Genomic DNA, 21,119 nt, shown 5'->3' with positions numbered 1-21,119 from the left:
ATTCGAATAAAATAAATATGAACGTTCGAATAATATAAAAATGATTCGCGCCGGATATCACTGGGCAAAGAGGTTATAAAAATGGCCGAATAGAATTTCTCTCGTCGTCCAACCCCCGTCGATATCGTAAAAGTAAAAGATGCTTCGATATCCGCTGAACTGTTGCGAACGTATTGACAGGTATAGTTATTCCCGTCTGGCTGAGCTTCTACCAGAGCTATCGATCAGCGCGGTGACGTTGTTAAACAAATGGTTCGGAACGTCTAATCAAACGATTTAGCTGGCGAAACGTGGGTGTTGTTGGTAATGACTACCACGGGCCGGCCTGTCAATAATGCCGTACGGTCAGACGCGATCAGCGAAAGTTAGAGTGAAGTTCTCGACGATGCATCCTGCGTACGTCGTCCATCGAGCGAGATTTTTCTGAGAAACACCTTCGCATGGACAAATGGCTCCAAGATAGAAAGCTCTGGCTCTTCGGTAGCACGCTACCCTTGCTACCAAGGTAAACGGTTACTATTTTACCGATTCGCGCGACCGTGAAACCCCGTGTAAACCAGAATTTTCCGATGTTTACATTAACAACAAATTCGGAACTGTGGAAATATTATTGCAAGATCGTTTTTTAAATGCAACCGACTGTCGCTTCGATTGTAGATCGAAATGTTTACAGCGACATAATCTTTTGTCATTTATTTACACAGTAGAAATTATTTGCACGCGATGTCAAATATATCTTTGAATTGTTTATTGCTTGTAGAGTGAACATTGTATAAAAATCATGCAGTAAACGCCATATTGTGCAAAGTAAAATTCGAAGATCACAAAAATGCGTTACTAATTGAAGATCGAGGATTTTTGGTTTAAAGGTGTAATTTTTGCGACGAAGTCGAAGATTGTGATAGCAATATTGCGATCGTATAAAATATTTTCAAGACTCCGACGTGAAACTAACCTCACAAATGGTATTTAAAGGACAACGTGCGGAATTCAGTTTTATTTGATTGAAAAGAAGTTGTACAACTAAATATATAGTACAGGAACGTGTGTAGAAACACTGAAATTACACAGAGATTTAATTCTTTTAATAAAAACGTCGCTTTATAAAAAACAAGGAAAGCACGTTATATTTATTGAAATTGTTGCATCGTAATATTGTAACTGTATGCTTACATATTTTGGTAGAAGAATATCAGCAGACAATTTATCGTATCTTTCTTACATAATATTTAAAATGCTTTCTTTTTTTACTAATATCGAATTATCGATTCGCTTTACTATAATTAATCTATTATTGTTCAGAGAATAGAATCGTAACAATGACAAAAAACGAAGCTAGCATTTGAAACACAATTCTTTATGGAATGCATGACTTTGACATTGAATTGAACTGATCGATTTTTTGCTAGATGGTTTCAGCACGCAAACTGTAACGTATACGGTGTACGTCATCATTTGGTATACATGTATCGAATAAAATTCATGGATTCGTCCGCGAAAAGAAAGTCTTTTCACTGCGCGTTTCAAAAATATAAATTACTGAATTCGCGTGACAATGGTGTTTATAAAAAATGTTGTATATCTAAATATTACATCTCTATTTAAGTTAGATACGAATCTCAGTTATTACAATTATCGATCGAACAGGACGATATTAACATATTAATATACTGCACGTCTAAGTTAATTTAAAAAATTCCTGAAAGACAGTACGATCCAGCAGAAATAAAGAGACCTGTTTGAAAAATATCCAAAGCCTAACTATAGATGTTTAAGCAACAACCACACGGTTGCTTTGGAAATTCGATGTGAAAAACTTACGTTCTCCCTTCAGAATACGTGTCACTTCGTATCGATCGATTTTTCTGATGTAGCAGTCGAGATAGGGTGACCAAAGAATAAATTATTTACATGTTACTTGCATATTTTACATCGAACATCCACTTCGTTCTCGGAAGAGGTCCAACAATGTAGACATTTTCCATGAACGTCGCGACACACTTCGTTTTAACAAGCACCTTAAAAATGCAATATTGTTTTACCCTCGAAATACAGTAAATTCTCCCTAATTGACGCTCAGCTTGGAAACGAAAATGGACAATTTGGGAAGATCAGGTACGATTATTCCAGACAATCGGTAACTATAAAAACGAGCCGCAAGGCCCGAATAATCGTGTCTCCTCTTCCCAAATTGTCCATTTTTGTGCGCAATCTGAGCGTCAATTAGGGAGAATGTACTGTAATTCCTTGCAAGCTATGATTCTCGTGTCAGCTGCTAAGATTGAGCACCAGAACAATTCGAAGAGAGTTCGCTAAACTTTGCCGGAAGTTCTATAAGTCCTGTCGCCTCCGCCGTCACGTGGCTATGACGCCAAAATAGGTATTATAATGTTGTTCACGGCCATCGTTCAAACGTAGACAGTGTTGTAGCGTGGTATCGATTGTCAATAATCAAGAGGACATTTGCAAAGTGGTGTTCCAGGTTTAGTAACGTTCGGTATGTTCAACGACAAGGATCCGTTGTCTACCAAAATCCATGAACACCATCATCCGATTCTTGTACGTATACATTCTTGCGGACAACAAATGTGTACAGAAAACGTAGCAGTATTCATTCGTCAAACCTGTCTTTAGTGCTACATTTCGCGAGTCAAACAATATCTTTCTTCCTTTAATAATTTCAACAAATTGAAACTATAATAGACGTTCTTAAATTGTTATGATCTGTCCACTGTTTGAAATTGCACCTACTCATTTTTATGAATAAAAATACATTTTTTCTTTTGATATTTCTGATAAATTGTTGTTTTGTCATCACAATTAAAAATTTCAGGCTATTCATTTTTGTCACGAATGCATAAGATCCGCAGTCTAATGCGTAAAATTGTCAATCTGATCACGGCGATCTATTAATTGTAACGATTTCTAAAACATAACAAAAATCCTGCCATGGAAATGTATAAATTCCAAATATTATGCTGTGCATTATACTGTTGACTAACGGCATGCACAAAAATTTATCTAATTTGCTCGAGGAACTGTTAGAGGCTGGGAAAAGAAAATTGGAGAACCTCCCTTAATAACATCCACTAAGAACCTCCATTGTGGATTTCTAATTGTTTCTCAATTTCAATAGAAAATTATGTAACGCGTGCATCGAAGTTCCGGCAACATGGAAAAAGGTCAAGACAATAAGGAACACTCTTGGGTCCTAATTCCAAGGTATCTCGAGCGCTAAATCAATTCCATTACTTTTCACTCGCCTATAGCACGCGAATCCCCTAATGCCAATAACAGCAGTGGGATTCGCTTTATTATTTTTCAAGTAGCCTACGACATGACGTCCGTGACAAAAATGCCACCTTGTCGATCACGCTAGTATGTCGAAGCGAAAGAATTATTTTATGATCTAATTTCTGAACACGGTGTCCTCCAATGAAACAACAAAATAATTCCAAATTTGAATTTTTACAAAATGTAATTCAATATTATATTATATACGATTAGTGAATACAATTGTTGAATTAAAATATAATTGAATTATATTATATTATAATTATAATATAATTAATATCATAGTGTAATTATCATTTAGTACAATTAAATTATATTTTAACACGTTAATGACCGCACGTGTACGCAGCCAAACATCGCCAAGGGCCGGCGATATTTTTGAAGAATTAATTCGAAAAAACTTTATGTAAATTCATGAAATAATTCAACATGTGCGAACAAAAACATACAACAACAACAACACTAACAAAACATTTAATGCAACAAATTTAATATTTTTCCTTGTGATATTTATTAAAGCACGACACACATGTTTTGTGAGCGGCCGTTAAAATGTTAATTGAATAATTGCATTTACTATTCGAATCTCGAGTTAATTGGTCAGTGAAATTAGCCGACAGTATAGTGCGACGTAATCACGGAGATCGATGAAACGTTGTAAATCGACATCATTAACCTTCAAATAGCGACGATGCATTTTTCACCGATTTAAACGTTCAACTTGCCGCGTTATTTTAAATTCGTCAGCGGAGTTATGTCGGTGTCCTAATTAAATCCCATATGAAAATTTCAAAAGCGTCGAGTATGGTGGATTATCACTTATGCTTGGTTCGACATGGTCAACGACTTAAAATTCGCAAATTATGGCCAGCGCGTGGCACTTTGGTAAGCTAAATCAATAAATTGTCGGTGCTTACGCGCATCCAAACTTCTTACAAACATAATACACTAATGTAGCATAAGAGAGTAATTTATTCATACCGTTTAGAACTTTGCGAGGTTAAACGCGTCGCCACATTCTCTTTCTCCCTCTCCCCTAAACTCTTGTTTCATCTGCTTTGCATTCTTGCGCACCGAAAACGACCTAATCATTTTCACAATTTGCTAATATTATTAATCGTGTTCTCGCATTTGTAAAGTAAACTATAAAGTTCTGTATTCCATTTAAATAAAGCGCAAATCGCGAAGAAATATATTTTGTGTGCTATATTTACGGATTTCGATTTTCGTGAAACAAGTCGAAAGTATTGAAAATGGATTTTTCGTAGAATGTTTCTGCATCTATAATTGACGAAACAAGCTCAAAGTAAATTTTCCGCTCTATATCTTTGCGTTTGTAATTACAGAAACGTGTTTAAGTTGCTGTAAATTATTTGCTGTCCAACAACATTACCATTTTCTTCTTGATTTGTGCTGCTTGGCGTAACGTGCTCGACAAAATTCTTTCAACTGTACTTAACTTCTATTTGCTGTGGCTTATACGTATTACCTTCCCCTATTTTTCTTATAAATGTATCATAAATTGAACGAGCAAAAAGATGGAAAAAGTTGCCCTAAACCTGGCACCGAGTAATAAGGTGATCGAGTGAGGAAGCAAAGACCGTAAAACAAAGCAAGTAACAAGCTCTCTCTTATATATATTTGGTTTATTTCTTCACTACCAGAATTGCATAATAAACTTTTGAAATATCGTTCGCCTAATTATGCCACGATGTGTGTCGTTTCTCTCGTATAAACACGCTCGCAGCATGCAAGCAGATAAAAATGTGTGTCGCGCACCGCCGAGGCTGGTGCAGCAACAAAAGTTTGGGTTGCAAGACGCGATTTATCTCGATCGAGCCGAACCTTCTTGCAATTGATATCGATCGCCAAGTAGGACAACTCTCGTAAATAAATCTGTGCGATTCTCGTTCGCAATTGTGCCGGGAAAAATCGTTAGCTTTAATATTGGGTGGGCAGCATGAAGTTTTTCTATCAGCCGGCCAGTGTTGCGATCTGAGATGCGCGTGCGCCGGATCCGATTCAAATAAACCGAAAGCCACGGGGGAGCTTGACCCTTGGTCATCGTCGAGGGTGCAAACAGTTTGGTCTGCAGCCTTTACCGTGATAGCATGCTCTTTACGCAGCAGTTCACCTCTTTGCCATGCCTCGCCAAGTATAAAAAGTGGGTACAATGCCCAAATTCGATCTTGACCGTCGGCGAAATTTCGATCGAAGATTGTGGCAACAGTCCTGAATCCGACTAACTCGGTGATCACGAAATGTCGTTCTTGCGTAGCCAAAGCTTCGCACCGTTTGCAATCTGGTTTCGTGGGAGAATGTCGTCAACTTCCGACGGTGTAACAGTCGTTCGTCTCATCAGAAAATTCGCGAACCTAACTAAAATCTGTGAACATAATCTGCGTCGACATTTACATGGCGAACAGAGAATCTTCTCAGATTCAAATGCCAAGTTCTCTTGTAAAGGGTAGTTCCTATAAAAACATTTCTTTCTTGAACGGTGTATGTGTCCATTTTGACACCCGATTTGCAAAAATTATTGCCCAACAATTTATTTGCTATATATTTATTAATATTGCTATAATATATTAATATTGCTAATATTGCTATAATTTGCTGTATATTTAATATTATATTTTATTCACTATTGCGGATCTTTCTGTGAAATAAAAAATGTCCGCGTCGGTTAACAGCACAGACGAGCCAAGTATAATTTTCCTTCTTTTTTTTAATAATGTCAATAAATTGAAACTTCTTAGCTTCTCTCGATTTCATCACATTTTTGCCGTAAACGCACAAAAGTGCTACTGTAGAACTTTATGAAAATATTAATTTTCGTGAGCGGAGAAATCGAAGCAACATTTCTCTTTATCATATTAGGAATTTTATCGGTATAAACATGCAAATTTTGTTACGCTTCTTTAAATATTCTACTTTCATCGAGTTCCGGTAGGTTAACAGTGCCATAAATCCGCGATCTAAGTATCTCGATCACTTGAGATGTTATTTGCTCTAAACCTGATAAGATAATTCGTATGAAAACAGTGTACCTTAGAATGTATAGGGTGTCGAAGGAAATAAGTTGAACACGTAATATCTGTTGGTGGCTCATTTCGTTTTCGAGAAAATTCAGTTTGAATTTCAGCTGGACACGCACGTCGCGGGATAAAAGTTGGTCAACTTTGCCGGATCATTACTTGCCGTTTCCGCTTACTGGGCACTTGTATCAAACGCGGTTCTACCACTGATTTCAACTCCTCCATTTACAAATATTTACGTGTTTCTTCATTGAAAGTCGTCGCTTTTTTTTTAATGAGACATATCTGTATCTGAAGTAGGAGATCCAAGTGGATCGTGATAACACCGTGATCGTGATTACTAGAAATGTTTCTCTGCAGTTGAAATACGACTAACGCGATTCGTATTTCTTTATTTTAGTAAAATTTATCTTATTATTTTGATCAATGCTCTGGAAAGACCCCACGTTAGCTATACGCTATGATTTCTCATCGGCAGCCAAATAAATGCTGATTCGCTTCATAATTTTGTGACGTTCAATTACCCAAGGGTATCGGTAATTGACTATAATACAATAAGACAATAATTTTGCATGTCGAAAAATAATTTAGAAATACTTGACAACTTTTCAAAGCCAGACCATAACTATTGTTAGTCATTTCTGTTAATTATTTACAAGTCCAATGGCAGATAATGTTTCTAAGTTTTCCTTTCGCGATAGGCAAAGCTGCTTAAAAAATGGATACGTGGAAGAAGTTTACTTCATATTTCCTAGCTATCGTTACGTAATCGTCTTCGAAGCATTTTTTTAATATTGAATATATGTAGAGTTTGTTCTACACACAGTCTTAACGAATAATCTCGTTACTGTCTATCTATCAAGTCGGTGACATAACGATCGTGACAGATCAATCGAGATTATCATTGCGCTTCAATAGGAACACACGTGCATTCGCATGTTGCGATGCATTGGCGATAATGTCCTTGTTTGACTCATAACTGTGTCAAATATTTCATGCCGATATGGAATCGACCGACTATGTTGTTAAAATTATCTACGAATATCTTTCTTCGCCATTTTTTAAACGGCAATTCCGTTCGCGCGTCGTATATAAACTTTGAAATACTGATAAATCTATTAAATAAATCTATTAAATCCGCCGTTCTTAGATAAAATTGTTTAGTGTCGCGAATCATTTTTATTTCATGACACTAATTTCAAATAAATCAAATGGTGATAAACTAAATGATAATAAATCGGATAACCAAATGATAAATCGGGTAATAAATCAAATGATTTAATGTCATACTGTTATCAAAATCTGAAGGTATATTAATCACTGATAAAATTGATGTCCCGCCGAATTTTATGTATTCGGACACAGTGAGATTGTGGGAAATTCGTAGATAATAAGCATGCTTGTCGCCGTTCTTCTAATACTCATGGGAAATTTCGCTTTTTTTTGCAGGTCACGCGCGCCGAGCAAGGCGATGGAGCGATACGAACGGCTGGCGCGACTTGGCGAGGGTAGCTATGGTGTCGTCTTCCAGTGCAGAGATCGGCAAACTGGAAAATTAGTGGCTGTAAAAAAGTTCCAACAGACCGAGGATGATCCCCTTATACGAAAGATCGCGCTGCGCGAAATACGGCTACTTAAGGTCAGCTCCTAAAATCGAATCGTCACCGGTAATAACCAAAATCATTCTTTGCAATTTCTGCGATCGTAGTTTGCACGGTAAAAATACTGAAAACTTACTTAGGAAATATAAGAATATTTATCAAAAATACGAAAAATACTTATACCTCGAACTAATAAATGTTAAAAGGACAAATTTCCTTTTGTTATATTTTTAGGACATTATTTCGAAGAATTTTGCTCGAAGCATAAAGATTTCTTAAAATAAAATCTTTCATTGCATATTATTCCAAGAACTATCTTCATAATGAGAAAGAGAGAGAGAGTTTTGCTTAATGTAAAGGCTTTTAAAATAAGATCATTTTGTTGCATATTATAAAATCAAAATAACGAAATAATTCACTATCTTAAATTGCTATTATTTAAAACAACAGTCCGAAATTAATGATTTCAAACAGTCATTTGTTATTTTCATTTCAAATAAAATTGTCCAAGGTTCAACCCTTGTTTGCATGCCTCGAATGCAAGGATCTAGAAATCTGTAGCAATCCGGCTGTTCGTTATCAAGAAAATTCGACAAAATTCAGAAACGCACCAGAAATAGCTGCCTGATAGCTGACAAAATGGTCGAGTTAATCCCTTATACCCAGAAATGTTAGCATTTCGACGAAATCTTGCCCACGGGTTTAAATCGAAATCCGGCGGACCGCGTGCTGTAGTGGTTTATCAGAAAATCTATGGAGGAAGTTTTCTACCTCTAGTTCCTACATCGGCCGATGCCTAGGCTCCCTGCGTCCACACCAAGGGTGAACGACCCCTCGGAAATTGAAAGTACGGAACCCCTGGCCGGCTGTCCTCCGATTAAGGAAATCGCGACGAAGATCGTCGATCAACGGGCCGGTTCGATCGATCGGCGACTATCGATCGATCCCGGAATTTTTCTGGGCAAACAAGTAAAAATCGCGAGGGAGTCTTCGTAATCTTACACGGCCATGTAACCGCATAAATCGACGGCTTGCTACAAGAAGTGGCCAACGGTCAATACCGCGGCGGTCAATATCTTAGCGTGTTCTCCTCTCGCCGACCTAGCCTTATCGAAATAATCGGAGGGCTCCCTACGAAACATATGCGCATTCAAACGAGCCTCCGCTCCGCTCTGACATTTCGCCTCAAGGATATTTTCCCTCCGTGCGCAAAATAAATCCGGGCCGCGATGTTAATGATTTCCATCCGGCCGCCGCTTTCGACTGTAAACTGGTAACACGTGGCCGCAATCGCCGCGAACTTTCCGCGGACTTTTTCTTGCGGGTCACGGAATTTTTACGCTTCCCCGAAGTCGCTCGTTTCCTCGGTGACGTTTTCACGATTTGTTTCGGCTCTTGAATCGGTTTCGAATCTGCACGGTGTTCGGGAATTTCTAATGTTCGCATTTTAAAATGCTTTTTTCTGGAAGATCTAGCAGATTTTTGGAAAAACTTTCATTTTCAACCGGCCCGCGAACTGGTCATTTCGATGTGTGCATTTCAGCAGGTAAGATTGCAATTCGAAGCAAACGTCTGACTTAGGAAGGATTAATAGTAATCATTTTCGCTCATTTATACGGGTGAAAAATCTTTTGTTGCAAGAAGAAATAAGCAAATAAAAGAATAATGTATAGCCGTCACACGCGAGTACTATAACAATAAAAATATATACACAATGAAAATCTATTAATAAGTTCTATCTAAAAGAAACTTAAACATTTTTCTTTTTTCGAATATAATTATTACGAAGAAATTATTTGTTTACTAAAGGTTACTTGATAAATCTTCTGTTTTAATTGACGATCTTTAGTAAAATTTTCTACGTGCTGATTTTGCTACTGTAAATTTGTAGAACTTGTTTGAAACATTTAACATCCGTCGCCTTAGACAAGATTCCTAAAAGCACTTTGATCAATTTTTACGGTATTTTACAACTTACATTTATCGTTAACTCTCGGTTCATATTTTAACATCTTACTTCGCTTTTCTTTACGGAGAATAAAAGCATGTGGTAACACACACATAGCGAATTTTATAAAAATTTCAAGATTCCGGAGATTGGTTCTGGTGACGTAGCGTTGTTAGGGTATGATTGAACAACGCATTAAGGTTGCAATTTTTCTCCCGGACATTTCTTGGCAAAGTGGATTACTTAGATCCATTTGTCCTGTTATTTAGGCTCCGATAGCAATCCGCGGAGTACATAAATGATTAGGCTATACCTCCAATTAGGAAAGAACTAGGGCGATACGGCTGTTAAGGGTGGACGAGCAGAATACTATTTTATAACCTGGTTCATTCGTTTATGCCGAGATCTACTTGATTCTCGTCGTTGCAAGCAAATTTTTCCTCGGCTATTTGTAAGCTCAGTGAATTATTTGTAAATGGCGGTGTCTTATTCAACACTCTTATTCTAACACTCGTAAGAAATACATGTCGGGTAATTAACACAGGGCATGGACATTGAAGCGTAAATGATGAAATTATGGTTTCATATTTTTCTACAACTTGTATTAATATATTGCGAAGTTTACATAAGTAGATGGTAAATGTTGCACCGGACGGACCGTCGGCCATTTTGTACGTCCGGGTCCATAAAAATTGATCTTCTTCAGGACCTCAAGTATTATTATTATTCTTCAGGACCTGCTAGTATTTATAACATTCAATGTTCCTTCTTCAAAAGTATGTCCTTTTGATCACTCTTTTAAATTATATGTATATTATAAATTCATAACCATTCAACATCTTTGCGATACGACCAACGTATATATTAATAACTTCTGCAATTTTTAACAAAATGTCCTGTCAAAATCTGTACCGATACTTCAGCCATGTGTAAACACACGTGCAAAATTTCCGATTACTAGATTCGCTAGTTCCCTTCAAATTAATTCCCAAATAGAGCACACCTTCGTACAATTACTGATTCAGTCTCGCGATAAAGATTTCCAACAGCACCTCACTCGAACACGGATATCATTCGGTGCTTAACCGATGCTTAAACACTGAAATATAAATTCTCTTCTTCTCTTCTTCTACTGAAAGACGATTAAGATGAAAGAAGTTCGAATGTCTGTAAAGGAAACTAATGCGCCAAGGGATTATTTCGAAGAGCTTGATTTTCTAGATGCTCGGTAACATTGCGATCATGTTCACATTGCAGAATCTGAAACACCCTAATCTGGTCAACCTACTGGAGGTATTCAGGAGGAAACGGAAGCTGCACCTAGTCTTCGAGTACTGCGAGTACACCTTGCTGAACGAAATGGAGAGGTACCCGTGCGGTTGTCCAGAGATAACCACGAAGCAGCTCACGTGGCAAATTCTGCAAGGCATCGCGTATTGCCATCGGCTGGGTTGCGTCCACAGGGACGTCAAACCCGAGAACATTTTGATCACGGCGGACGGCGTGGTGAAACTGTGCGACTTCGGTTTCGCGCGAATGCTCAGCCCCGGTGAAAATTATACAGAGTACGTCGCAACTAGATGGTACAGAGCACCCGAATTGCTGGTAATTTTATGGATAATTAAGAACGAGTTTCGTTTTCTTACCTAGCTTCGTTTACTTCGAAATGAATCTTTCGTCGCGATAGAAGGACATAAGAACGTAAAACATACATAAGATATAAAATGATCGACTAAATGTAAAAGCTACAAATGGAATTTATGACAGAAGAAATTTAGACGTAAGAACAGAGATCGTATGAATCACTAGGGTAGCGGAGCCGGTTACTGTGGGGTGATCGATTGCTTTATATTTATCGAATAAGACGTATTACATTCTTTCATCCTTTTCTTTTGTTTACTTTGTAATAAAAAGAAAGATGTAACACATCTTATTCGACAAATATATAAATATAAAGTTGCTTATGTCCGTAAACAAAGGCACAGCAATTGGTCACCCCAGAGTAACCACAGCTCCATTTATAAATATAGGGAAACTTCAAATAAAATGTTGCCATAAGAACCGAGATGTAGAATAAATAACTAAATGTAGGTCGAGAAGCTTCAAATAGAAATTGATGCAGCATTCTCAATGATAATGCTAAAAAAGATCTCCTTTCAAGAGAAAATGATCAGATTACGTTACCGAGGGTGACTTCGTTCAAGTTTGAAATTGTTGCTGCTACTAGACCAATTGATCAAGAAATAGTCATCGATAGATAAAGTGGACATGGAAAGTAAATAGATGATGGGAATAAATATACATAGAAAATTCTGTTCTTTCAGGTGGGAGACACCCAATACAGCACACCTGTAGACGTGTGGGCGATCGGCTGTGTTTTCGCGGAATTAATTCGCGGCGAAGCATTGTGGCCGGGTAAATCGGACGTGGATCAGCTGTATCTAATTCGACGAACCATCGGCGACTTATTGCCAAGGCATGTGGCAATTTTCCAACAGAACGAGTTCTTCGCTGGCGTTACCTTACCGACACCTCAAACACTTCTCCCCTTAGACGAAGCGCTACCGAATAGAGGAAACATTATCTTACAGGTACGCGTTTGTTGCACTGTTCCTCCGGAATATAACTGTTTATTCGGACCTCGTATCTTTCAGCTCGACTTTCTTAAGAAATGTTTGAACAAAGATCCGGAACAAAGGTGGACCTGCGAACAACTCCTACAGCACACCTATTTCGAAAACTTTCATTTCAAAATGCCTGAAGCTGAAATGGAGGAGTTTGAGAAACTGAAAAAATACAGAGACCGATCGAGGGTAAGTGCATCTTCGTGATTTTAAATGATCGATTGAAATAGTGATAAGCAGATTTCTAACATTCCAGTATTTACAAAACTTAGTACAATTTGAAAAAAATTTAGTAAAATTATTGTCTAATTTTGACCCGAATAGAACATTTGATCGATCGGATCTCATTGTCCATAAATTGGTACACGAAGGTTCATAGTTGCCAGTCTATCTAACAATTTCAAAATCCTGTGTATAGCGAATGTGTACTGTAGTCTGTTAGTTTAATAATGATATTGCGTTTTAGAATAGCAATTGCAGCCAAATATTGCCCCAACTTCCCAAGGCTGGTACCTCGATACATAGTCAAAACGAAAGTCGACCGAAAAGCTCCTCTATGCATCAACGGCAGGATTTCGATCACCTGCCTACTATTAAAGGTTGTAATTAAGGTCTTCTGTGATTATAAAGTACTTGTACAGGATGCCTGCAGAACTGACTACATTTGTTTTTGGAATCTAATGATGAACACAGTTCTGATGAGAAAAGAAAAATTGTGAACAATGTCTTGTGAGAGATATTATCGAAAGGTTTTGCGTACCATAAATTTTTCTATTTTATTTCCATTTCTACCGAGTTGTAGGCTTCGCTGGCATAAGACAGCTAAACTACATTTCATGTTCAATTACATAATACAAGAGTTCATTGCACACATGCTTCACAACACAAAACCTAATTGTAGAGATATTCGAAAAAAGTCTTGATACTTTTGATTTAATAGTAACGGAAATTTGCCTATAAGTTCTTATGCTGCTTATTATAACTTTCAAATTAGAACTATGGTACACAAAAAGTATCTTCACGATCGTTACTAAGAAGAAATATATCTCTATCTGGGTAGATATGCAAATGTCTGATTGTTAGGTCAGTTTTGATCTGTTAGATTCTAAACCAAGGTATTTTAGTTTTGGGAACATCCTGTATGCTATATATACATATACATATATATTTATTTATTCAAACTTTATAAATATTCATTATGAAATAATTATTATTATGATCTTTTATTTGTATTTGCACATTTGTCTTTGAAACACTAATGATTTTGTTGTATTAACATGATTTCCATGTTGTATACATATTTATTATTGTATGTACATTGTATGTACGTTTAGAATAAATTTTTGTACAAAATATTATGTGTTGCATTCTTTCTATTCCTAAAGAGGTATAATAAGTTATCTGTTCCCCTTGGATAAGGTAAATAATTATGTAAGATTAGAAACACAACCAATATAATAAATATTTAAATGTATTGCTGTTTTCTCATAGTTGTTTCGATTCATAATGTAGAAAATTTAGAAACATATATAAGAGGCGTTGAACTATTCATATTTACATTTCCACAGATGAAGATTTGCATTGTACACACAGTACATATTCATTGTACATAATGTAATTTTCTATGTAGGATACTAATATTCGAATGTCACTGAAACTTCATTCTTCTTTTGACTTTACATTACGTTGGAACCATCTCACAATAGGATGTTCATGTCTGATATCGGGTGGTACCTGCATTTGCTGCAAACGATACCATCCAACATGAAGTGCAGTAAATGTAATTAGAAATGCAGCGATCTGAGTCTTAGTACCCATTATTATGTCAGTTCTTTATCTCTTAAACGCACTTAAAATAAGAATGTCCAGTGTCTCCTTCATCAAACTATTCTTAAGTTAAAAACGAGTTTCTATAGCAAAAACATTATAAAACGTAACTTTTCTCGTATTTTATAATGTGCAATATTAAATTGATGTACTCAATATAATTTACCGTTGAGACGTACTTTATTGTCAATTCAAAATTACTTCCAAAGAAACACGGCACCGGCTAACGTGGTTATAAAATCTCTTACAGGTTATGTACGCTGTTCATTAATCACTTTCATCGTGATACCTATAGATAAGCAACTCATGCAAAAAAAAACTTAAGTTTTGTTTTTGAGCATAGTAATATACAACAGAGGTATATATAAGAATGTACACCTTATTTGCACAATCAGTAAAGTACAAGCTTAGACTATGGACGGTAGCTATTGGCTCGTCGAGTGCATTGTTGAGAGCTTATCATAAAACCGATCGCTACAGGTTGCTTCGAATCATTCTTCGTGCTCCGTCGGGGAAACACCATTCATATCATCCGGTTAAAAAATTTATTTCGAATCAATCGAGTACATATACGGGGTAAGCAAAACTCTACCATTTCAATTTATTTCTAAACTATATATTTTATGAAAAAAATGAAAAAGCCGAACAAGTCGATTTTTTTGCCAAAATAATATAAATCATTGCTAAAAAAAAAGACAGGTAAGTATTTCTACGGAACCGAACATATGTTTATGAACTCTAATATCGAAAATATTCTGACTTTATATTGCAATTTTAATTTTCTTTTTTCGCACATTTAATAATTCTCACCTGTACTTAATTAATCTTTTAATATTTCGATTTTCCTTTTGATCGTGATGCAATGTTTTTAATTTATAATAACTGACAGTATTATTTTAAAGAATTTTAAACGCTGGAAAAAATCTGGAATGGAATCAGAAATTATAAAATCACAGTGATAAAAGTTTACATAATTTTTAATTTACGTCCGTAACACGAGCGTATAACTGATCAAAGAGACTGACATACTTTCAAGTGTTTTTCCAGCGTTACGGCATATACTAACGATGCAATCCGTCATATTTTCAAGCATCGCGATAAACTTCTTTTTTTTGCAAATTTGTAGTGGTCGTAATTACAATAATGACAAGTTTTTATAATTATTGATTTTGAACTCCACAGGACTGCATAGTCTTATTACGTTGTTTTCGTACAAAAACTCAAGGTCACTTTCATATCCCGACAAAAAAACGGAATATTGAAAAATTAATTATTGCGCTATGTACTCCACTTTGTACTAAATACCCAGTAAGCAATATGTCCTGAATTTGATATAAATCTGGCCGTACACCGTTATAACACTGTGTCGAATACCGAGGTATCCGTTACCGCATTTCACACAGTATTTGGCATCAACGTGTTCATGTCAAACACGAGCCAAAAACAAGCCAAAACTTGTAGCGCTGCCACATTTGTCACACGAGTGTGACCAACATGTCCTCTCCAAACGATATTCCGCACAAATTTGCCATTCATTTGGCAACTCAATGTGTCTAGCGCCAAATATCAAGCAGAGTCTCCTTTCAGCAGAGCCTTGACACCAAATTCACATAAATTTTCTCGCAAAGTGCACTACCAAGCGTTTCACATGTATTTGATTCAAGCAGATTTGGCTAACTGGACAACTTTCGTTTGAAATAATATTTTATACAACAAACAATTTACAAGAAAATTTACACGTAGCAGGATCATTTTATTCCAAGTATTTTAATTTTTAATAGAACTAACACGGAGTTGAATTTATTTTTATTCTTTCTTAAACAATTAAATGTGTTTCCCAATTGCGTTAACAAAATCACGTACGTATCTCTAAAGTTTGCTTTTCTGTAACTCTGAAGTGGACTTTGGGCTTCCAAAATGAACTCAAAAATTACAACAACACTATTGATAAATGTAATATTCATTGTTATTAATTTGGTAAATGAGAATCAATTTTTCGTTGCATCGTTGGAAAGGTAGTGAGATAATCAAAGTCTATCTAAATAGTTATACGTATCGAGACACATATCGTTAAGTAATTGTCAGCATGAATTCGAACAGGGTCGCGGCGGCCCACTATAGTCCACTTAAGGGTTAATTGTTCAACCATTTAGATCGCACGCCATGGGTTCGAGTTGTGACCAGCCAATTACAGTCGAAAAATGGGGGTCTGTGAACGGACAGAACGTCGAAAAATATACGTTGAAAAATAAAGCGGGTCAAGAGGTAGATATCGCAACGTACGGCGCCACAATAACGTCCGTCAGAACACCGGACAAGCAGGGTAACATTGCGGATATTGTCCTAGGCTTCGATGATATCGAAGGTATCGCGAACATTGTCTAAAGGTTTCATTCTATCTCTGTGCTTTGTGAATTCTTCACAAATTTGCTTACTTATTTGTCAGGGTATTTGTCGAGCAGTAATCCATACTTCGGCGCGACGGTGGGACGCGTCGCGAATCGGATTGGTAACGCGCAGTTTACTTTGAACGGAAAGGTATACCATTTAGCAAAAAATACTGGTACAGATACACTTCATGGAGGCATTAAGGGTTGGAACTCGAAAGTATGGAATGCTACTCTTGTTGAGAACAACGTGCTGGTATTGTCGCTTCTCAGCGAGGATGGAGATGAAGGATTCCCCGGTGCTACTATAGCTACGGCTAAATTTTGGCTAACAGATGATGGAGAATTACACGTTATCATGACCGTCTTCACTACCAAACCTACCCCTATTAATTTGACGAACCATAGTTATTTTAATCTGGCTGGTCATGTGCGTATGTTAACTACGTCTAGATGTAGTTGTAATTTAAGGGACTACAAACTGATACATACGCATCACTTTTCAGAAAAGTAACGCAAAGGAGCTGTACGAGCATGTAGTCGCGATAAACGCGGATCGTTGGACGGTTACAAACGAACGAAGCATACCTACGGGAGAAATACGACCGGTGGAAAATTCCATAATGGATTTGAGAAACTCGACGAAGCTTAAAGACGTGATCAACAAGGTGCCAGGCGGTGGCTACGATTACAATTTCTGTCTACCTGAGACCGACTCTGTGAACGAGAATAAGTTCGTTGCCAAGGTTTCACACCCCGCTTCTGGGAGATATTTAGAAGTTCATTCCAATCAACCTGGTGTACAATTTTACACAGCCAATTTCCTACCGGCACAAGGTAGCACTCCTATTCATGGGAAAGATGGAGCAGAATACTTTAAGCATGGAGCACTTTGCTTGGAAACGCAGAACTACCCGGATGCTATAAATCACGTAAGTATAAAAATGCAGTATAATAAATTTTTTATGTTAATTTTGAAATTTGTTGCAGGGAAATTTTCCGAACAGTGTACTGCAGCCAGGAGAAACTTATCGTCATTTTGTTACATACAAATTTGGTGTAACAAAATGAGCAAAGAATGTAATTTTTTATAAAAACTTAAGAATATTCTGAAAATGTAATTGTTTGGTATAATATATGATCATTTGCAACGAACCTTATTGTTTGCATTGTATTTTGCCTAATGTTCCATATAAAATATAATTCATACTACTCGGACAGGGAAGGAGGAAGATTGACTTCTAAAGGTCGATGTTTCTTGTTAGATATGGCATCTGTGTCATTCAATTGCCTGTCTTCGCGTTGTTGTTTTATAGACGTGGTCGAAGGTGTATACCGATTGGAGATCAGTCCTTCTATTTGATAGCCGATAAAACCGGCAATACCAGCAACTATAGGAATTCGTCTGTACGTGCTGATTGTACTGACAGCTCTTAGAAAGAGCGGCCACATCTTCTGAAATCAAAGCACAATTGCAACATATGTTACTAATTTCCCCTACAAAGGAATTGGATAAAAGATGAACTGGTTAGGTTAGGATTTCTCTACGAATTGTTTACCGCTATTAATAAATGACTAGCCACTGAACATTTAACAGTATTTATCCAATAATACAGTTTTACATACGCTGTTTCAAGTATTTTCTCTCAAAATGCCTATTTGGATATTAGTGATACCAGTACGTCAAGCCGCATGTTCAAATCTTTCAGAATATCTCATAACGTAGAACGTACGACACTCTACGCTATACTAACACAAGCATTAAGATAAATTAAAATCAACGATGTGTACAGAAACCATTTGACTAGTCTGCTTTCACTATTATGTAGAAAAGAAATAATAGTCGATTATGTTCACAAAATAAATAGAAACCTGCAAACTACGTGTGGATCATAAATAAAATCATATGCATATGCTTAGCGAACCGTATAAGAGTAAAAGATTTAGTTCGGGAACCCTGCATTCTGCATATGTGGTCGATAGCGTCGCCTCTTGCGAAGAATCAAAGAAGTTTCGGTCGGAGTCCGTACAGCGCCAATTAGTGATGCGGTAAAGTGTTCAAATTGTTAGTCATATTACCGACAATCAAACTTCGCTCCTAGTTTGAACGTTTTGCCACTTATATTGGTGCTATACAGATCCTGGACTGAGCTCTGAGATTTCACCTCAAGGAGCGCCACTATCATTGGCAAGCGAAATTAACTTTCAGAAAACGAATGCCAGCTGCAAAGTAAGACATTCCTCTAATTTTCCTCTTTGGCTCGGTTTTGTGTGTGTGTGTGTGTTCTACTGACTACATACTTGAAAATTCACAGGTGTACTTATTTTGTATAATGCTTTTTATTACAGAGTACTATTTTTCCCAACTTATTTTCAAATTCAAAAATGGAACTTTGTCAATTGCGAACAGATATGACATACTTACGGGAGAAATACAACCGGTGTAAAATTCCATAATGGATTTGAGAAACCCGACGAAGCTTAAAGACGTAATCGACAAGATGCCAGGCGGTGACTATGATTACAATTTTTGTCTGTGGGAGAGTGACTCTGTGAACGAGAATAAGTTTGTCTCCAAGGTTCACTCACTGCTTCTGGGAGATATTTAGAAGTACGTTCCAATCAACCTGGTGTATAATTTTACACAACCAATTTCCTACCGGCGCGAGGTAGTACTCCTATTCATGGGAAAGATGGAGCAGAATACTTTAAACATGGAGCACTTTGCTTGGAAACGCAGAACTACCCGGATGCTATAAATCATGTAAGTATAAAAATACAGTACAATAAATTTTTTATGTTAATTTAAAAATTTGTTGCAGAGAAATTTTTCGAATAGTGTACTGCAGCCAGGAGAAACTTATCGTCATTTTGTTACATACAAATTTGGCGTAACAAAATGAGCAAAGAATATAATTTTTTATAAAAACTTAAGAATATTCTGAAAATGTAATTGTTTGGTATAATATATGATCATTTGCAACGAACCTTATTGTTTGCATTGTATTTTGCCTAATGTTCCATATAAAATATAATTCATACTACTCGGACAGGGAAGGAGGAAGATTGACTTCTAAAGGTCGATGTTTCTTGTTAGATATGGCATCTGTGTCATTCAATTGCCTGTCTTCGCGTTGTTGTTTTATAGACGTGGTCGAAGGTGTATACCGATTGGAGATCAGTCCTTCTATTTGATAGCCGATAAAACCGGCAATACCAGCAACTATAGTGTTGATTCTACTGAAAGCTCTTAGAAAGAGCGGCCACATCTTCTGAAATCAAAGCACAACTGCAACATATGTTACTAATTTTCCCTACAAAGAAATTGGATAAAAGATGAACTGGTTAGGTTAGGATTTCTCCATGAATTGTTTACCGCTATTAATAAATGACTAGCCACTGAACATTTAACAGTATTTATCCAATAATACAAATTTACATACGCTGTTTCAAGTATTTTCTCTCAAAATCACTATGCAGATATTAGTGATACCAGTACGTCAAGCCGCATGCTCAAAATCTTCCTGAATATCTCATGTCGTAGAACGTACGACACTCTATGCTACACTAACGCAAACATTAGGATAAATTAAAATCAACGATGTGTACAGAGACCATTTGATTAGTCTGCTTTCACTATTACGTAGAAAAGAAATAATAGTCGATTTGGTTCTTGAAATAAATAGAAACCTAGACACTATGTGGGGATTATAAATAAAATCATATGCATATGCTTAGCGAACCGTAGAAGAGTAAAAGATTTATTTCGGGAACCCTGCATTCTGTATATCTAGTCGACAGCGGCGCCTCGTGCGAGGAATAAATGAAGCTTCATTCGAGGTCCATACAGCGCAAATTAATGCTGCGGCAAAGTATTCAAATTGTTAGCCACATTACCGACATTCAATCTTCGCTCCTAGATTGAACGCTTTGCCACTTATAAGTGGCGTAACGGCGAAACGGCATTTTGCGCGGCAGGACGAGTGGCGACTTTATTACAATCATAAATATAAATAATAAGTAATAAATTGATAAGTTTAATGTCAATAGATTGATTGAAAATTGTTAAAAAAAATATGTTTATAATCGTATAACATATTCGTTTTGACGTATAATATATGCTTTTTGTAATACGTACCTTGATTCTTCACTAATATACACCCATAAAACAGATAATATTTAAGTATGATTATTACAATGTACAAGGTTGCGACGAATGAAAACTATCCAAATATAAATAGGCAACGCGGTATTCGACTTTACATCAGTGCACACAAATACGTGTTCCAGTCTGGAGTAACAAGAAGTAACACACAATCATGAATCTGCAAAATTTGCACTTGCTATAGTAGCTACTCAAATTTTAAATTCATTATTCAAATAAATTCTCGCGGAGTATA

The 21,119-nt window shown here is 36.6% G+C and overlaps 4 protein-coding genes and 1 long non-coding RNA gene across 15 annotated transcripts in view; 3 read left to right on the top strand and 2 right to left on the bottom strand.

Moving 5' to 3' along the window:
• Positions 1 to 21,119, bottom strand: part of Tre1 (Trapped in endoderm 1) — a 119,208-nt gene that overhangs the window by 87,965 nt on the left and 10,124 nt on the right. For 3 of the 5 annotated variants that reach the window (XR_013033633.1, XR_013033632.1, XR_013033631.1), the window contains exons 6-7: positions 20,858 to 21,044; positions 20,239 to 20,709 (exon numbers count right to left, since the gene is read on the bottom strand). The gene's annotated coding sequence lies outside the window, so the exon portion shown is untranslated. Of the gene's footprint in view, positions 1 to 20,238; positions 20,710 to 20,857; positions 21,045 to 21,119 lie in introns of those variants that run through there. The other 2 variants (XR_013033634.1, XR_013033635.1) reach the window with 2 other exon arrangements.
• On the top strand, positions 213 to 13,860 carry LOC117219382 (cyclin-dependent kinase-like 4). Of its 5 annotated transcripts, XM_033468530.2 has the most exons (7): positions 2,491 to 2,559; positions 3,137 to 3,222; positions 7,782 to 7,971; positions 11,139 to 11,486; positions 12,206 to 12,472; positions 12,536 to 12,694; positions 12,972 to 13,860. In XM_033468530.2, the coding sequence occupies exons 2-7, from the start codon at positions 3,173 to 3,175 to the stop codon at positions 13,113 to 13,115; spliced, it is 1,158 nt and encodes a 385-aa protein (XP_033324421.1). In that variant the 5' UTR covers positions 2,491 to 2,559; positions 3,137 to 3,172; the 3' UTR covers positions 13,116 to 13,860. The 5 variants fall into 5 exon arrangements, with proteins under 5 accessions (XP_033324403.1, XP_033324436.1, XP_033324421.1 ...); XM_033468512.2 differs by lacking the exons at positions 2,491 to 2,559; positions 3,137 to 3,222 and adding an exon at positions 213 to 505; XM_033468545.2 differs by lacking the exon at positions 3,137 to 3,222 and having other exon boundaries at positions 2,472 to 2,559.
• On the top strand, positions 14,703 to 17,874 carry LOC117219364 (galactose mutarotase). Of its 2 annotated transcripts, XM_033468488.2 has the most exons (6): positions 14,703 to 14,908; positions 16,231 to 16,347; positions 16,486 to 16,697; positions 16,779 to 17,149; positions 17,226 to 17,651; positions 17,710 to 17,874. In XM_033468488.2, exons 1-6 carry the CDS (start codon positions 14,703 to 14,705, stop codon positions 17,788 to 17,790), a joined length of 1,413 nt encoding a protein of 470 aa, XP_033324379.2. In that variant the 3' UTR covers positions 17,791 to 17,874. The 2 variants fall into 2 exon arrangements, with proteins under 2 accessions (XP_033324379.2, XP_076378838.1); XM_076522723.1 differs by lacking the exon at positions 16,231 to 16,347.
• Positions 17,877 to 19,762, bottom strand: LOC143259617 (uncharacterized). 2 transcript variants are annotated; one of them, XM_076522725.1, is made up of 2 exons: positions 19,145 to 19,762; positions 17,877 to 18,174 (listed from the first exon to the last, which is right to left on the bottom strand). In XM_076522725.1, exons 1-2 carry the CDS (start codon positions 19,172 to 19,174, stop codon positions 17,929 to 17,931), a joined length of 276 nt encoding a protein of 91 aa, XP_076378840.1. In that variant the 5' UTR covers positions 19,175 to 19,762; the 3' UTR covers positions 17,877 to 17,928. The 2 variants fall into 2 exon arrangements, with proteins under 2 accessions (XP_076378840.1, XP_076378841.1); XM_076522726.1 differs by having other exon boundaries at positions 17,877 to 18,171.
• Positions 18,216 to 19,706, top strand: LOC117228235 (uncharacterized). Its single transcript, XR_013033636.1, has 2 exons — positions 18,216 to 18,949; positions 19,069 to 19,706. It is a non-coding gene; the product is annotated as an uncharacterized LOC117228235 (long non-coding RNA).

The sequence above is a fragment of the Megalopta genalis genome, chromosome 6 (genome assembly GCF_051020955.1).
Source record: "Megalopta genalis isolate 19385.01 chromosome 6, iyMegGena1_principal, whole genome shotgun sequence".
Classification (NCBI taxonomy): Eukaryota; Metazoa; Arthropoda; class Insecta; order Hymenoptera; family Halictidae; genus Megalopta; species Megalopta genalis.
The sequence above is the reverse complement of the archived record's forward strand: the minus strand, read 5'-3'. Positions and strand labels throughout refer to the sequence as shown.

Bases quoted from the DNA above. Each gene is read 5' to 3' on its own strand.
- LOC117219382 (XM_033468512.2), top strand. From the start codon at position 441: ATGGACAAATGGCTCCAAGATAGAAAGCTCTGGCTCTTCGGTAGCACG. The intron at 11,487-12,205 runs GTAATTTTATGG...CTGTTCTTTCAG, and splicing joins ACAGAGCACCCGAATTGCTG to GTGGGAGACACCCAATACAG. The intron at 12,473-12,535 runs GTACGCGTTTGT...CGTATCTTTCAG, and splicing joins GAGGAAACATTATCTTACAG to CTCGACTTTCTTAAGAAATG.
- LOC117219364 (XM_033468488.2), top strand. From the start codon at position 14,703: ATGTACACCTTATTTGCACAATCAGTAAAGTACAAGCTTAGACTATGG. The intron at 16,348-16,485 runs GTAGTGAGATAA...TCAACCATTTAG, and splicing joins TTCGTTGCATCGTTGGAAAG to ATCGCACGCCATGGGTTCGA. The intron at 17,150-17,225 runs GTGCGTATGTTA...ATCACTTTTCAG, and splicing joins ATTTTAATCTGGCTGGTCAT to AAAAGTAACGCAAAGGAGCT.
- LOC143259617 (XM_076522725.1), bottom strand. From the start codon at position 19,174: ATGGAATTTTACACCGGTTGTATTTCTCCC. The intron at 18,175-19,144 runs GTAAGTATGTCA...CTTTGATTTCAG, and splicing joins ACACCGGTTGTATTTCTCCC to AAGATGTGGCCGCTCTTTCT.